Genomic DNA, 17,507 nt, shown 5'->3' with positions numbered 1-17,507 from the left:
TTTTCATTTTTACAATAGAAAAATTTTCATGAAGATTATTGCCATCTAAATACTGACACCTGGCTTACCAATCCTAGGTTAGAACTATCCTCTTAATGCAAAGCGAAAAGCCGGGAAGCTACTAGTACCATTTCTTATGTCTTTGGTAAAATGCGGCCAGGGAGCGAACCCAACACCTCCTGCACTCAAAGCGGGCCCTCTACCACAAGGCTACTGAAGTGGTTTTCTGGATTCAAGTTATATCTTAAGATATATCATTTTGGTGAAAAATGCACACTGGATACCTTTAACATAGGCTGAACAGTAACATAGTAAGTATAACTGTACCTGATGTTGTTTTTCCTTCAATGCAAGCTGATTTTTCAGTCTTTCTACAAGATTCTTCATTGTTGTGGTAGGTGCACGAGAGTTAGCGTCCTTGGCGGTACCAAGTTCTTCATTGAGTAGTTCCAGCTCTTTCGCTTGATGTTCAACTGTTCTTGTCAGTCTGTCCACATCTGCTTGTTTATTGGCAAGTTCTTCTGAAAGCTGTCCAACCACACTGAAATAAATAAATATCGTCATGAGAAAGACTGCAATTTTGTCATACATTTATTTTTGTACTTGTTTAATTTTCAATCTACACAAGGAGCACAACTGTTTCAAGACCTTCATTTATCTATAGTAACTTTGGCTGCTATCATGCACTGAACAAAACTATAGCATGATAGAGTAAAAGTATTACAAAGTAACTTTCATACTTGCTTTTAATGGCTATCAAATCATCTACGTAAATATAATGTATATGGAATTGTAATGATCATGAAAAATTTCAACAGACAACAGACTCAACAATCTTTAAATTGGAGTCCAGTGCTTTATCCCTGTACGCACCCCCCACCACCACCCCCTCAGACTATCAACCTTAATGAATACGGGACCTACTTCACAAAGCAAAATTGAAATGCCAATTTCCCCATTTTTAACTTTGCTACAAAATTTCTTAAAAAAGTTTTTGCTATAATATACCTCTGTTTTTCTCCTGCATGAGCATGTAGCTGTTGCTGTAGTCTAGTTTTATGACCGACAATATCTTCATCCTTAGATCGTAGTTTCTGTGCCATGGCAGCTAGTGCATTCTCCTGCTCTACAACCAGATCTTCCAACTCATTCAAACGGGCAATCTATAAATAGAATATATATGTCAATCAACTGTCAATATCACAGATCTTTCCTATATCTATATTACGCTATTTGATATTTAAAAGATCTATTTTATAACCTCTAATTGGTGCATTTTTAAATGTTCATTACACAACTAAAATATCCTCGGAGTACTATAAACCATACTATTTTCCAGTATACATGTGCGAAAAAATATCTCTCAAAAATAAATCAATCCAATCATAGGACTGAATGACTTACAACTTTAAAGACAATGCCTATACAGGGAATATTTCTTATGAAGTTGATTGAAATTTCTACTTTCATGAAAAACTCCTTTTTATACTTTCACAATACATATGTACTATATAATCACTTTTTTCATCACAACATTTTTTTGGGGCTTGGGTCTAACAGTAACGATGTGAAAGCATAAACTTGCTGATTTCCCATTTAAAAGAGATTGAATCAAAATTGTATTTGTGTGTCGATTTTGCGGATCAGTACAACCTCGAAATCTGAGAAAACAAAAGCTGTTTACGAAACACATATGCCCTCCGCGATGACGTGTCTGAGGCAACTGTGTGTGTAATTTTGCATGCGGTGGCCTTGACCTCATAAACTCAAAAACATCAAGGTCATCTACTGTCTACATGCAATCATCCTATGAAGTTTGAAGGCCATAAGCAGAAGTGTGATCCAGCTGATCACTGTGACCTTGACCTTTGAAGTACTGACCCCCAAAAACAATACTGGTTATCTCCTGGCCGCCGGCAATTATCCTGTGTAATTTGATTTCCGTAATCCGAAGTGCTTCCGATATTTCTCGGAAACTGTTTCTGTTTTCAGTGTCTAGGTTTATGTGACCTTGACCTTTAACCAACTGACTCCAAAATAATAGCGATCATTTACTGACAAATAGCAATCATCCTATAAAGTTTGTAGGCCAAAGGGTTCTTTAATTATTACACAGAAACCATGCTCAGTCCCAAGGTCACTAACACCTTAACTTTTGACCTGCTAATCACAAAAGTAGTAGGGGTCATCTATTGAACACAAGCAATCATCCTCTATGGTTTGCTACAACTGTATGCCAAAAAGTTCTATACTTATAGAGCAGAAACCATTTTCAATATCAAGATCATTGTGGCCTTAATCTTTCAGCTACTGACCTCCAAGACAATAAGAGTCATCTACTGACCACCGACAGTCATCTTATAAAGTTTTAACACTGTGGGCTCAATCATTTTCTAGCTATTAATCAGCAACCAAATGGTCTACCGACAGGTGAGCAAAATAGTATATGCAATTTCCTTTGATGTTGTGCATAATAAGTCCCTGATGAGAATTTCTCTTTTCTCAGAAATCAAGGCTTAACTGATTTTTGGACAGACTAGTTGAACAAATCATTTACAGCTGCCTTAGCAAAATCAACAAAATTTGTGTAATTTGTCAAACTTACCTGTTTATTTGAAATAGGATGTGCTAATTTTTGTGTCATAATTTGCTGAGCGGCTTCCTTGAATTTGCTGAACGCAGCATCCGTGTTCATGTGTATCTTCTGTTGCATGGCCCGTAACTCTTGCTCGTGACGTTTGTTCATATCCTGCATATCTTCACGAGCCTGACGCAACAAATCCTGGTACTTACATATCGTCTCTTCCTTCTGTTGGATTCTTGCCTGGTTTAAGAGTTAACAAGAAATTTAACCATTTGACAAAAAGCTTTTATTCTGTTTATTTTTATTAAATTTTTTGAAAAATGTCATTTATAAAGCTTTAAATATTGTTACATCAAAATCATTATTTCATTATAACAGTGATGTATTTTTTAAATTTGCTTTATATTTTCTTGTAATTTCTAAGTTGTTTTAAAGGCATCTAAATATAAACATGTGAAAAGTTCTTAAAACTGTCCATTCACCGAGTTTACTGTTTTCAACTTCCGAAGTCCAAGCTGAAGTGGTTTATATTCCAACATAATTTCCTGTATTCAACTTTTTCGAAAAATTATGACTGAAATTTTGCAAATGAACCTTACCTGCAGACTAGCTATAGTGGACTGAGCTACTTTCATTGACTGTTCACTCTCAAAGTTACGATCATGAGCTGCCTTGTTAATCTCAGCCTCGGTATTCGCTTTAGACTGTGCTCGCAATATGATCTCATCTCGCTCTGCAGTAGCCGGCATACGCAGCCTGAGATCCGCTATCACTTTGTCACGGGCAATCAAAGCGTGCTCTACTTCTCGACAGTGTTTTTCAAGCTCCTCATTTCTCTGCAAAAAAAAACCAAAAACATAGTAAAAACTTCAGGATTATTTTTCCTTGTCTTTGTTTACTGGAATTTATTCAAGAGAAGTTTTTGCACAAAAGCAAGTTTAATCAATTTTACTATACCAACATCAAGGGAACTTTTAACTACCTTTCTCATGCCTTAAAATATAATTTTGTCAAATAGTAATTACCTCCCCTGCTGATGCAGGAATTATATTTGTAAAGACTCAAGCATTGCACACTCCAATATTCATAAACATGATACTATCTTAAGTGTTTTCACAAATTAAAACAGTGTAATGTAAAAATAGGTAGACAACAAATATTTCAATGTAAAATTGCATCCAAGTCTGATTGGCTATTTCTGATCATAAATCTGAAATTGACAAATGGTAGTTTTGCAGTCCGAGACACACCTCCAAACTCAGTTTTACAACTTTAAAACAAGCTATTCCTCAGGTTTCCAGCTTAAACTACTATTTCATTTCCTAAAACATCTAAAGATCTGTTGACAAACTCTAACCCATGCTGACAACATTACCTGTTTAAGTCTCTTTGACTCCGCCTGGGTATCCAGTATAATCCTCACATTAGATTTGATAGTGGAGATAGCCTGTTCCAACTGGTTAGCCACAGGTAACTTCGAGTCTGGTAACCTACCAACTGCTTCTTCAAACTGAAAATGTAACATACAGAAAAATAAGTAACGTATGTCCAATATTCTCTATTTAGAGATTGTTTATTGGTGAATTTTCAAGTAAAGTGTCTCTCTTGGTCTTACAACAAACAGCTGAAAGAAGTCTTTTGCAAAAACGGGTACAGACAAATCAGCATTAACCCCATCAAAATTTTACTTTAATATTTAATTACTTTTACTAAGCTACTTTATGCACGGGGAATTTATACTGAATGGTCTAATATTACATGTGTTTTCTTAATAAGAATTACATGACTTTATCAATTATAAAAACTAATACATTGTAGAAGATTCACTGTCAATAAGTCTACCATGTCAGTAAAGGACTTTAAACATTAGAAATTGTCCTATATATATGGCATGTAAATTGTGCATATTAATACATGTATTAACAAAATAATCTCTGTAATATTATAAATTAGACAAGACCTTAGCAGCAGCTCCCGCTATCTGTGCAGTCTGCCTCTCCAGTGTCGCTATCTGTCTCTCTAACTCCACCTCACGATGTTCCCACCTCAACTGCCGCTCCTCAAACTCCTGAAAATACAATGATGAACAAAAAATAAAAATCCATTTTCGTGTATACCTGTTGCCACTATTTTTCGATAATAAGTTCAGTCAACTACATTGCACACAAATACTATTTTCTGTTCTAAATGCGCTGCAGATGGTGAGATATGGAACAATTTCACCCAAAGAAGTACAAAATTTATTTTTATAGCTCTTTGTTTCACCCAAGGTCCGAAAACACCACCATTATTAACAGCAACAACCACAAAACTTTCAAAAAAAATATCTAAGGATGAGGTCTAGCAAACAGTTTGTAGAGAGGTCATGCTAAATGGATTCAGAAAAAAATGTCCCAGCATCACTAAGACATGATTCTGGATTCTGGTAGATCTGCCATATATTTCAATTTCTCCAAATTTTATTTCAGACGTGCACATTATGCGTACTAGCGGGCGATGCCTATGGCATATGCTTTTTTTCTTACGCACAAAGCGGACAATATTGAGCAAAAATCACGTTTACGTATAAAACAACTCCGTGCACTCGTACTTTCAGCAGGACTCAAATGTATCTACGCCATAATTCACTTGTATGGATAATTCCGCGGCAATGACATCAGTTACATACGCTGTGAGAAATTTCTAAAACATTTGACTGTTTAAAATAAATATCTTATAAATCAAAGGAAAACCAGAGATGTGAAAATGAATAAACCGGACACTGGCATGAGGCTTTACATGCACGTGGCCTGTGCTTGGTGATTTCGCGCCAAATTATCACTCACTAAGAATGACCTTGACCTTAAATTAATATATCCGCAGACGTATTTTATGTCATGCCCTAAAGGTTGAACACCACTAAATCCGGCTGTTCTTTATTTCATATAAAATCCACTTATTTTATAACGGTTTTTCGACATTTTCTAGCATATCAGATTTTCAGAGACTTATATTCCCATAAAGGACTATATCGCTACTTTAGAACAAGAGGACCATGATGACCCTGAATCGCTAACCTGAGTAACATGAGCCACATGTTTAAAATGGCAAACTGATGCTAAAATATTAGAAAGTAGGTCAGTAGGTCATATTCATGGTCACTGAAAGTCAGTTTTAAGATCGGTGTGCAAAACTGTACATGTCATCCAAATTTCAAGGCTGTATCTTAAAAAACAAGAAAGTAGGTCAGTAGGTCAAGGTCACAGTCAAGTGACCCCTAATCGCTTGGGGTCGCCAGGTAATTATAATTAAACAGTCTAGGAAATATGATCTGATAATTTTTGAACTATTTATTCCTATATAACTCATATAAAAAGTGACCCCCTGGGCGGGGCCTCTTTTCACCCCGGGGGCATAATTTGAACAATTTTGGTAGAGGACCTGTAGGCAATGCAACATAACAAATATCAAAAGCCTAGGCCTTGCAATTTCAGGCAAGAAGATTTTTAAAGTTTTTTCCTATATTAGTCTATGTAAAACTTGAGACCCCCGGGGCAGGGCCTTTTTTCACCCCAGGGTTATAATTTGAACAATTTTGGTTGAGGACCACAAGGCAATGCTACATACCAAATATCAAAGGCCTAGGTCTTGTGGGTTTATACAAGAAGATTTTTGAAGTTTTTTCCTATATAAGTCTATGTAAAACTTGTGCTCCCCGGGGTGGGGCCTCTTTTCACCCCAGGGGCATAATTTGAATAATCTTCTTAGAAGACCACTAGATGATGTCACATGCCAAATATCAAAGCTCTACGCCTTGCAGTTTTGGACAAGAAGATTGTTTTAATATTTCCTTTCAGTTGCCATGGCAACCAGAGTTCTGCATGGAATTCAATTCTTTGAACAATTTTGAAAGGGGGGCACCCAAGGATCATTCCTGTAAAGTTTGGTGTAAGGTTTTCAAGAAGATTTTTTTTAGAAAATGTTGACGGACACACGACACACGACGGACGACTTACGACGGACACTGAGCGGTCACAAAAGCTCACCATGAGCCTTTGGCTCAGGTGAGCTAAAAACAGAAAAGAAAAGTGGGTGTTAAAATTTATATAAGAAAACTACAGTTCGTTAAATACAACCCGCAGAATTTACTCCCTTTCGCTTCTTTCAATTTCTCTTTTCGAGACATTAAATTCTTTTTTTTCCTAGCATGCGATTTCGATAGAATACATACTGAAACGCGGTAACACTAAATGCTATAGAGAAAAGGCACTAGGAAAGGGGAAAAAAAGATTAGTGGACTACTTGTAACTAGACTTGCGAAGGCTTTTTACATTTGATTTGGTTGTGATTGATTTGGTTGTGATCGGCCTAAATGGTGAATGATCGGCTTTGATGGTGGAGGAAGACCTCGGATGCCTCTCCAGAAATTATTTCAGCCACGGGCGGCCACCTGGATAAAACCACCGGCCTTCCATAAGCCTACTGGATATTTTCCTTACATCACGAACCGAGCACAGCTCGAACTCACAACGATAACGGACTAGGTGCTAGTGGCGTTAACTGTCCGCACAAGCAGCCTCCATAGACCTCGAAGTCGTCAAGTAGCTGATCAACCTGAATAAGCCGCCATTAGCTACCATTATCTTAAAAATTATTGAAAGTGCGTTTTTGAAGTTATGCATACATTTATTTCTTATAAACAATAATGTCAAAATTTCAAAAGTATGGAATTACGCAAAGTTATCAAAATATCATTTTACCCGGTGATCACTCTCCATTTTTTTAAGAGTCACAAAATTACACATAACTGTTCGGATGAATACAATTTAAAAGATTTTACAGTTGTGTAGATTTTAATTAAGTGCTAGAAAATGATTACATATCGTACAAATACCTAATAATCTTTTCGATCTTGCACGACAACGGCGTTCTTTTGTTACTATGGCCATTTTCCCCTCATAGTTTGTAAATTTTGACATTAATATATGTGTATTTTTGTGGCATTGCAGTCGTAAAGTAAGTATTTTTTTTTATGATTTCACTGTCTGATTTTGTTGACATTTCGATATGCTATCAACAACATATTGTTCTGAGGGTACCTAAATTTCAAGAAATTACTTTTAGTAACTATTACGATATTGTCAAAATAGCAAGTTTTGTACAGTTTAGTATATGCAGACAACGCTTTAATTATTTCAAAGCTGACGACTCATCATGTAATGATAACTTTATGAAAAGTCCAGCTTCCGGTGTGTTTTTTTTAGTGTGTGTTGTGTGTGTGTGTGTGTGTGTGTGGGGGGGGGGGGGGGGGGGAAGGGGAAGGGGACCTTCCGCCGTTAGTGAAACTATTTTCTTCCCAAGTGGCTTACAATCCGTTGAACCACTGAGTAAGTATAAAAATTGCATGGTGAAAAATTCCATACTTATCACGTTTACACTCATACGAATCACGTACAAGTCTATTTTTAATATGTTTTTTTTTCAAAATGCGAATAGCTAATACTATGAAATACAGTTAAAAATGTTTAATGAAATAAAAAAAAAAGAAAAATCATCCCACATGCCCCCAGTGAGAGTCGAACTCACGACCCCTGGTTTACGAGACCAGTGCTCTAACCACTGAGCTATAGGGGCAACGACACTCACTTGGTTATTAATTAAGACTATATTTGAATACCGATATTAGATTTCCGTAAAAGAACGTTTTTCTTCAACCTCGCTGCCTTTTTGTTAATTTCACCTTTACAACATGCTTCTTTTTTCTTTTTAACGTTTAATAAAGACATTTTTATCTGAAATTTATGCGCGTTGCTAATGAAACACCCGATGTAAACAATATCGATTCGGCCGAGTACGGAATTTAGCAGAGATAAACGAAAACTAATTCTATAGTCCGTTTCACAATTATACCGTACATTATACAGTGCAGGTGCCTGGCAGCTGATTAATACTATTCCGCTCGTTCAAATTTGAAAAATGAAATGAGAATAAAATAAACCAGTAAAAACAAGATATATGTTTCTGAAATTATTTTAACCTACCAGTAATTATACAGGTGCGGCGTTGAGTGACTGGCAGCAAAGAAGTATAAATACATTTATTTTTATAGCTCTTTGCTGGCAGGGATAATCTTTACCTTAAGTCTGGCTCCGATCATTTATCTTTATATTATTTAATTAATGCAGCAATCCGTTTTTCAGTTATCTTTCTTGTGTATTAGCCACACCATCATCATTTCCATATGTCCTACTGGGTGCCGATTTCACAGAAAACCGGTTACACAAGCGCCGCTGCGGGGTGTGTGCGGGGGCGGCACAGCACGGATTTACTAGCGAAAAAAGAATACTGCCATTTACAACATCTGAACTGAGTTTATTGTAATTTTAATCGCAAACTGATGCTCAATTGCGATTTTGTAAAAAAAAAAAAAAAAAAAAAAAATTCAGAACTTTTACTATTTTTAAGGTTATGAAAGTTAGGCTGTGAGAAATAAACAAGGTATTGGCATCATTCTGTCAATCGGTATCCCGAATTCAGAGGGACAGAACATTTTAATTCGACTTTGGGCTTGGTGCACGTGTTTTTCGCTAAAGAAGTTGCTGTATCATTTATACACATGATTTACATGTTATACACAATTTGCGAGGAGTAACGCATTATATATATATTATCTACAACAGATAATCACCTCTTTATTTAGGGGTTTGATTGACGGGCCTTCAAATTTACTTTGACATAATAATCAAAGTCGAAAAAAAAACAGGAATTTTGACGGGCTTTGAAACTTTTTTTCGAAATAGGTGGAATTTCGAGAATCAGATAAACAATGTCTTGATACCGAATTTCAACTGTATATGCAAAGGGCTCCTAGAAATATAACCCAATAAACATACCACAGCAGTGAAGGAAACCAATGCATACATACAAAACTAAAACTGGCGAGCTAGAAGTATATTTCTTGTACATTTTCCCAAAGGGAGTTTTATATCTCAGCATAAATGTTACCATGGTAATTGGACACAGCGCACATTACACTACAGGTAACAATATTTTTTTCTTTACTTGGACCTCTACGCATTCATATACTTTTACCCGCAGATCATGTCATGTTAGTTTTCTTATAAATGTACCTTTACAGACTATGGAAGCGGAACAGGTATGAGAACTTTCAACAATTTATGTCTGCAGCGTTTCCTAATCCATTCATGCTGATTACAATTAACTAAACTATACCACACTTCTAAATGAAGTTCAAGAATATATAGAGGATATTTGTTTGTTCTGAGTGAATATGGAATATATCTCACTGAGAAGTGAGAAAATTTCAAATATTTTCACGAGCGCGTTAGAAAGACGCACACAACATAAAGTTCCATTTTATTTTATTTTTTGCTGCATAACGTTATGAAATTCTCATTAAGTAAAATAATTTGAATCGAGAAATATACTATAAAGAACAAAGTGCGACTACAATTTTCATCCTGTTTTAAGCAAATAATTTAAAATTCATACACAATGTATGAGGGGGCGGAGCTATATCTCTCACAGTGTGAAAATATAAATTTCATATTTCCACAGTGTGAGTGATGAGATATTAAAATATTTAACTGATAGAATACAGTATTTCATTTGTTAGCATAAAATAAATGTCTCCACAGGCATAATCTGTATAGGATATAAGACGAAAACGATAGAATATGTAAAATATGTATATCTTACTTAAAATATTGTTTTTATGATATAACCAATAAAGAAGTACGTAAAAAACATTGACGTAAAATATTCATAAATTAATTCGGTTTTATTTACCGCATTTAACTGAGAAATAATTTATAGCAAAATAGTGTTTTAACACTATTTATGCACGATGGGTGGTTATACGTCGGGCGTAATAATATCACGAGGGCACAGCCCGAGTGAAATTATTTGTACGACGTATTACCGCCCGAGTGTATAAATAGTGTTAAAACACGGTTTTGCTATAAATTATTTCGATTCTAATATGCCCTTAATCTAAAACAGTAGATAAAATATAGAAGCGCTCTTTCTTTGTCGCAACAAAAACTTTGACGTCACCGCACATTAACGTGACGTCATTCTAGCGTAAGAGTGCTTTAACAGAGACAAGCATATTAGAATAACAGTTGCTGTATGATTATAAATACTCTGTAGATCCACATGACCATTTTATGCACGTTTTTCTCATAATGCACGATTGCGCTTTTCTCGTGTTTCTCCCCTTCAGAATATTGGACTTTCGTTAGCCCGGGATTCTCGTATTGCTATTAGGCCTAGTATAGGACAGACAACGAGTGCCGTTGTCTACCGGATATATACAACGAGCAAAGCGAGTTGTATATATCCCGTAGACAACGGCACGAGTTGTCTATCCGACTTAGACCACGTGACATAAAAACTGCAATTATTGAAAACTCTCCCACGCGTTCTATAGAAATTAGGATTAACGTGTTTTTATAACAGTGATATTATCTTTGTACTGTTAGCGCTTATTTGTCACTAGGGCATATGAAAGATTGCATGTTATTTGTATAAATTCAGTTTTACTCATATACCGGATTTACTAAGATTTTACGTTCATTAACACTTTGAGTCATTTGCAATCACAAATGCTAAACAGTTAAATATAGATTTCTTAAAAATACTCAAAATTGAACTGCATGCTGAACAACTAGTTTTTGTGAGGAGTTTGCATGTTGGCGAAACACGATGACAGATACGTTGATTCAATAAGATAGCCAGGTTCCGAAACTACAAAAAAGGCTGACAGCAAAATCGGAGGTAAACATGTTGGATAAAAAAATATTGTTGTTTGAAGTAATCTGGTATTTTAAGTATGGACTAGTGCTTACTGGTAATATACATAATCACATACAAATTATCAGATTCTATTAGAAATCACTTATCAACAATCGGTGTAAAGTGACAAAATAATTATGGTTATATTCATTTACTTATTTAGTTAGATAGTTATTTAGTTATTTTATCTATTTATTCATTTTGTTTATCAGGATATAGTTAGTGCGCAGATGCTCGTAGGACTACGATCACCTTTTACTATATCGTGCCCTTCTAGTAAGAATGGTGTAGTTGTTCTACTTTCTAACTGGGCCAAATTGTTCGAAACTTTAACGGGCTGTAATTTAGTTTAGTTTAGTTTATACTAATTTGTTTTAGCTCGATTGTGATGAAAGCTTTCAGCTTATTGTAACCACTCTCGAGTCCGTTTCCTATGCAAACCAGTACTGGTGTCATATGAGAAGTCATGGTCGCGACCCCAATGATGCTCGAACCCATGACCACTGCATTAAGCTGATTTAGTGTTTATAATCCTTAACAAATACATTTGATTTTCTAAGTTTTCTAAACTGTCGAAATCTACAGATAAAGTTAATCGACCGTTAAAGTTTCGAACAACTGGAGCCAGTTGTTTGAAAATGTAAGGGTCGTGCTGACATGTCTATTTTATAACAAGTGAACATAAAAAGTTACAACTGTTGGAAACGTTTCAGTGAATGAGTAAATTGATTTTTTACCCAGTTGGTTCTACACTACAAATATGTAGTTTATTGTAAGTCAATTTTATTGATATCCAATAACATGGGATCATTTTTACGATATTAATATTTAGACGTTGTCAACTGAATTTACCTCAAAGTCAGTCACATTTTTTGTCCCATTGATAACTGGTGAGAATTTTGCAAGGTCATTTAACTCCGGCGTTAGCCTGTATTGTTAGATGGTAAACTGACACGAAATTCACGCGTTTTTTTGCCCAAGTTTCCCCGATATATATACAACGCTACTGTTGTATATGAAATATAGACGGGTACATGTCTGCTTTGCGATTGGCTATTTACGGATTATCGTGGTCTAACTTGTGTTAACCCATGTACGGAATAGCAATCTTCGAATGAGCTTCGAAAATAGCATTCTCACGACTGGCGGAGCGAGAAGAAATTTTGTGATATTTCGGAAACAAATACTGGATTTATTTTAATTCATGGCAAGGGTAAAGTGCTTTAGTTCATTTTATTTAAGCATGCACAAGGAAACACTTTCTTGTTCAAATTGGCAAAGGCATACTAAGCGGATGCGGATGATGTTTCATTGAAAGCATGGTTGGAATCGGACAGCCGGAGAAAATTGACTGCTGCGGACATGTGCACTAAATGAAAAAATGTTATTTGTTTACCTGCCCGGCAATATACTGTTTTAGTGATTTATTAGTTCCCTGGGCTGTACATGAATACTAGTATGTCCAAAAATCTTCAAATTTAGTGAAGGAATATTTACAGAACAGACCCTTTCACTATGTTATCGGATACAGCTACTGGTAAGTCCAAACCATACAGAATGATATAGTTTCTGTTTCTGTTAACTGGTTAACACACGGCGCATAGCGAGGCGGAAGCTAAACTGCTAAAAACTAAGGAAAACTTAGTTTCAATATGAATTTGATATGTACACCCGAAGTTACTCTTATTCAATGAGCTGATGAGTGACAGTATCTGAGGCACCCTAAGGAGAAACCTATTTAAAGTAGTCCCAACTGGAGTACTCTTAAGAATACATTTGATATTTTTCACTTTGAATTTATCAGATATATTTTTCACTTATATCTCAGTATTTCATCCGAAAGCATAAATCAAAATAGAATATACAAGTACAAATTCCAAAACATTGTGACAAAACTACGGAATGTCACGCGTTTGATAGACGCATAATTTAATACGTTTCTGTTTCAGACATAAAGGCTTAAAATATGTTTGCTAGGGCATGCGGGCCCAATGTAATAATTTTCAAGGAAAGTTGTTACTCTTGGAAGGTGTCTACCACGTCGACGCATGCAAAAATTGCAGACATTTTGCGATTACTTTCATAATGATTAGGCGTCTATAATAAAACTTTGTTTTGATAGTAATTTTCTTTTTTACTTTCAGTATTTTGTTATAATATTGGACTGCCTGCAGTGGGTTACAATAACGCATTTGTATGGAATCCAACTTTTGCTAAATATTGGACTACATGAGTAAATTGATTGTGCATATTAATCGTTTTCCTCGTGCAGTCCAGTATCAAATAAACTGTCCAGTATTAAACAAATATTGGACTCCACGTGGAAAATACAGTACTGAGTCCCACTGAAGCGGTCCAATATCAAAATTACAGCACTGCGGTCCAATATTAAAATTACAGTACTGCGAGTACAAAGGAGTGACGTCATGACAGTGTTTTAAAAACAGGTAAAGTTATGTGTTGGCATCCCAAGAAAGTGATACAGAACAACTAGGACATTGGTCAAACACTTCAAAAGGAGTGGTGGTTAAGGTGTTGGATGCTCAACCCGGGGGTCGTGGGTTCGAGCCCCACTGGGGTCACAACCACACCATCTCATGACACCAGTACTGGTTTTTTCCAGGAAGCAGACTCGGAGCGGTTCAATAAGCTTGAAGCTTTCTTCACAAATGAGTTTGTATAAACTAAATACTGCTCCTCACTGTACTAAGACATTTATAAATGTATTAATATAATTATGATCCATATATTATAACCATCTCAACCTGGGTTAAACACCTACCATTGTCAGCACAGTTTCTACACATTGCAATAAGAATGTTGGTTTATCTCCCGTTTGAATGCTGTTATAACCAGTATGTCTACAGACTTAAAACCCTTAAACTGTATAAACTCTTTATACTAACTTGTATAAGTCTGACATAGGTAAACTGGGACAGATACCTTATAAACATTTGACCTGCATGTATGCTAGTAAATAACAGGCCTTTCATATACATAACTATAAAAACTGATCTTTGCTTATTTTAGGCAATACCTACAAACACCTTTTTTACACCCTTATAGTTTCACTATCTTCTAAGGTCAGCATCTACTGACCTACCATTCTCTTATAACCTTAAACCTACATATACACTCTCAACACAGATATGTGCTAAGAGTAGGCAATACCTTCAAAACACCTGCACACACCTTGATTACACCCTAATTGTTACACTATCTTCTAAGGTCAGCATCTACTGACCTACCATTCTCTTATAAACTTAAACCTACATATACACTCTCAACACAGATATGTGCTAAGAGTAGGCAATACCTTCAAAACACCTGCACACACCTTGATTACACCCTAATTGTTACATCTTCCTGGACAAGCATCTACCAACACACCAATCTCTTTTAACCTTATAACCTACCTACCACACTTTAAACACTGACCTGTGTTAGTTTGACATTATCGGTTTCTAATTCTGCTATACCACTTTCATGAGTCCTGATAATTCCTTCTAGGTAACCAATCTAAAAGTAAACAAAGCAAAAAGTTTATCAACATGTACTGTCTTTATTTCAGTAGATTTAAAAAGATATGGTAAAAACAGCAGTTATGCTTTAATAAACATTCCTTCACATGCTGATGCATTTCCACTTGAACATCTGCCTTACTTTTAAAAGCATGAATACAGTTCATTTCAATAAACAAGGTTAAAAACTATCTAGGAACTACATAATATATGGTGATCGAGTGAATGAAAAGAACTGTTCATAAAAAAAATAACAATTCCAATAGAAAGCAGCCATTTTTTCTATTAATGTAAGACATAATTTTTCACAAGATTCTCTTTTTTAAAGATGGAAAAAATGGTAGGCACGTTTGAGCACAGACTAACACAAACACACACCTGTTGCTGAAGTTTAGTTATATGTCTTCTATGTTTCAATTCTTCAAGTCTCAAGGTATCCATTTTCCCGTGCCATTCCTTCACTTTTGCAGCGCCACGCCCGTCTTTCAGTGTTGTCATTAGATCTTGTAAACTCTTGTGTTGTAATTCTAGAGCAGCAAGCTTGTCTTCCATATCTTCCTTTGTTTTCTTCACCTTTTAAGATAAAACAAATCTTAAAAATTAACTTTTTTTCTATTTACTCATTTGTTTAAAACTATTTTTCAACAGATTTCCCTGTTAAGTAACAACCACCATTGAACCAAACTATATTTCTACATTTTCTTACTTGATTTCTAACATATTCCGACTTAGTTTCCCACAAGGGAATGACAACTTCTTCACATTAAATACCTTTGTTACTTTTCCTTTTTGTGTTTAACACAATTTCCTAACAGTATAAGTTATGTAACTGTAACTGTGATATTTTTAAAGAAGTCTTAGCATTTTCCTGGAAATGCAACTGAGGAAACTAATTTCTTTGGCGAAAACCCACATGTAACAGGTGTGGAGAAAAGAGCAACAACTATAATGTCATTTTGTCATGGAAACCACTGGTCCTTGTGATCAAATTCATGACCTTGTTCCAAACCAGAAATTAATTCTCATCAGCTAAACAGTGTGCAGTTAATTGATTCCATGGTATATTCTACAAGTTAGTATACCTGTCTAAGTTCATCCTCCAGGTGAGCTTTATCTTGTTGTAACTGCATCAGATTCTTGGAGAATTTCTCTTGTTTAGACAGAGGTATAGCACCGGCAAACTGCAATCTCATATCCTACAATAATGTACAATAACATGTATTACATCCTATTCCACATATGTAGTTATTATATGCTTAAAGTAAGTTATAGAAATATTAAACACTAACAAATTCTGCGTAATACAATTTTAAAACATACTGTAAAATCATAAGTATTCGAGAGGGACTAATTTTTATTATTCTTAAGATTTACTCAATCCACGAAATTAACTCACAATGAACGATTAAAGTTTGCTTTCATTTTATGTTCAAAGGTAAAAATTCCCCAAAGTTTTATCCCCATAAAATAGCTATTTTGGCCAAAACCACAAAATTTTGTGCCCACGAAAATAAGATTGATTTCACAGTGATTCTTTATTGATTCTATGCCTTTTGAGTAGAAACTAGAGCTGCTTTTGAGAAAAGCGCATGTCTCCCACAACTGCCTAATCATCTAGATTGGCATTTCGTCTCCATTATGTATCTGAGTCAACCATGCACCAAGGCCTGTATCACTGGCATCCGTATTTTCGGTTCAAGGGCCATAATTCTGATGTGCCTGGGCCGATTTGGAATTATCGAACTTGGCCGAGGACTTATTGGCAAACATATTTTGTTCAAGTTTGGTGAAGATCGGATGAGAAATGTTTGACTTAGAGTGCGGACAAGATTTGTGACAGACTGACGGACACACAACAGACAGGAGTAAATCAATATGTCTCCCACCACAGTGGTGTGGGAGACATAATAAAATTGACAATCACCTTTTAATTTTTACCATATTGTGACAACATATCTGTTTATATTTAAAGGACTACAAATTTAGATATGCATCATTTTTTAAAACCATTTTATGACTTTTATAAGTGTGCAGTTGAATAGTAAAATCATTTATTCTGTGCACAGGAGAAATACTCATTTCACGTACTTTAAAAACAGATTAATTTCAAAGACTATGCTGAAAATGCAATATGAACCTACATGTAGATTTCTTTTCAGGTACTGAACTTTGTTCTGAGCCTCTTTTCTCTTATGGAAGAGTGTATTTTCTTTGTCGTCAATCTTCTGTTCTAGACGTAGAACCATCGCCTCAAGTTTTGTGACCTTCTTTCTCGATTCTTCTAGTTTTCTCACTGCCGTTCCTTCACTGACTTGCAGCTGGACAATGTGACGATGAAGTTTACCTTAAAAATAGCATGATGAAATCTCTGTAACATTTTTATAAAAAGCTAAACTTTTCAATTTTTGGCAATACCTCAACTCAAGAAATCTGGAGGTTGACTCGATAAGTATTTCAATACTTCCGTCAATATCCTGTTGCTTGTGTTGTTATGTCTGTCTGTATGTGTATGAATGTATCTTGTGTAACATTTGCAATAAAATATTCTTAAACTAAGAAATTTGGAAAGCAGAAAACTAATGTCAGAACTGCAAAGATATATAATA

At 35.4% G+C, this 17,507-nt stretch overlaps 1 protein-coding gene and 1 non-coding gene across 2 annotated transcripts in view; both read right to left on the bottom strand.

The window, feature by feature from the left end:
- Positions 1-17,507, bottom strand: part of LOC123552772 (centrosomal protein of 290 kDa-like) — a 59,694-nt gene that overhangs the window by 15,038 nt on the left and 27,149 nt on the right. The window contains exons 31-40 of the mRNA XM_053540785.1: positions 17,043-17,245; positions 15,984-16,097; positions 15,280-15,474; positions 14,819-14,899; positions 4,545-4,652; positions 3,960-4,094; positions 3,184-3,420; positions 2,606-2,824; positions 1,009-1,163; positions 328-541 (exon numbers count right to left, since the gene is read on the bottom strand). Of these exons, the coding sequence (XP_053396760.1) occupies positions 328-541; positions 1,009-1,163; positions 2,606-2,824; positions 3,184-3,420; positions 3,960-4,094; positions 4,545-4,652; positions 14,819-14,899; positions 15,280-15,474; positions 15,984-16,097; positions 17,043-17,245 (1,661 nt within the window). The remainder of the gene's footprint in view (positions 1-327; positions 542-1,008; positions 1,164-2,605; positions 2,825-3,183; positions 3,421-3,959; positions 4,095-4,544; positions 4,653-14,818; positions 14,900-15,279; positions 15,475-15,983; positions 16,098-17,042; positions 17,246-17,507) is intronic.
- Trnat-cgu (transfer RNA threonine (anticodon CGU)) lies at positions 8,125-8,197 on the bottom strand. Its single transcript has one exon. It is a non-coding gene; the product is annotated as a tRNA-Thr (tRNA).

This window comes from Mercenaria mercenaria, chromosome 4, assembly GCF_021730395.1.
Source record: "Mercenaria mercenaria strain notata chromosome 4, MADL_Memer_1, whole genome shotgun sequence".
NCBI classification, from domain to species: Eukaryota; Metazoa; Mollusca; class Bivalvia; order Venerida; family Veneridae; genus Mercenaria; species Mercenaria mercenaria.
The sequence above is the reverse complement of the archived record's forward strand: the minus strand, read 5'-3'. Positions and strand labels throughout refer to the sequence as shown.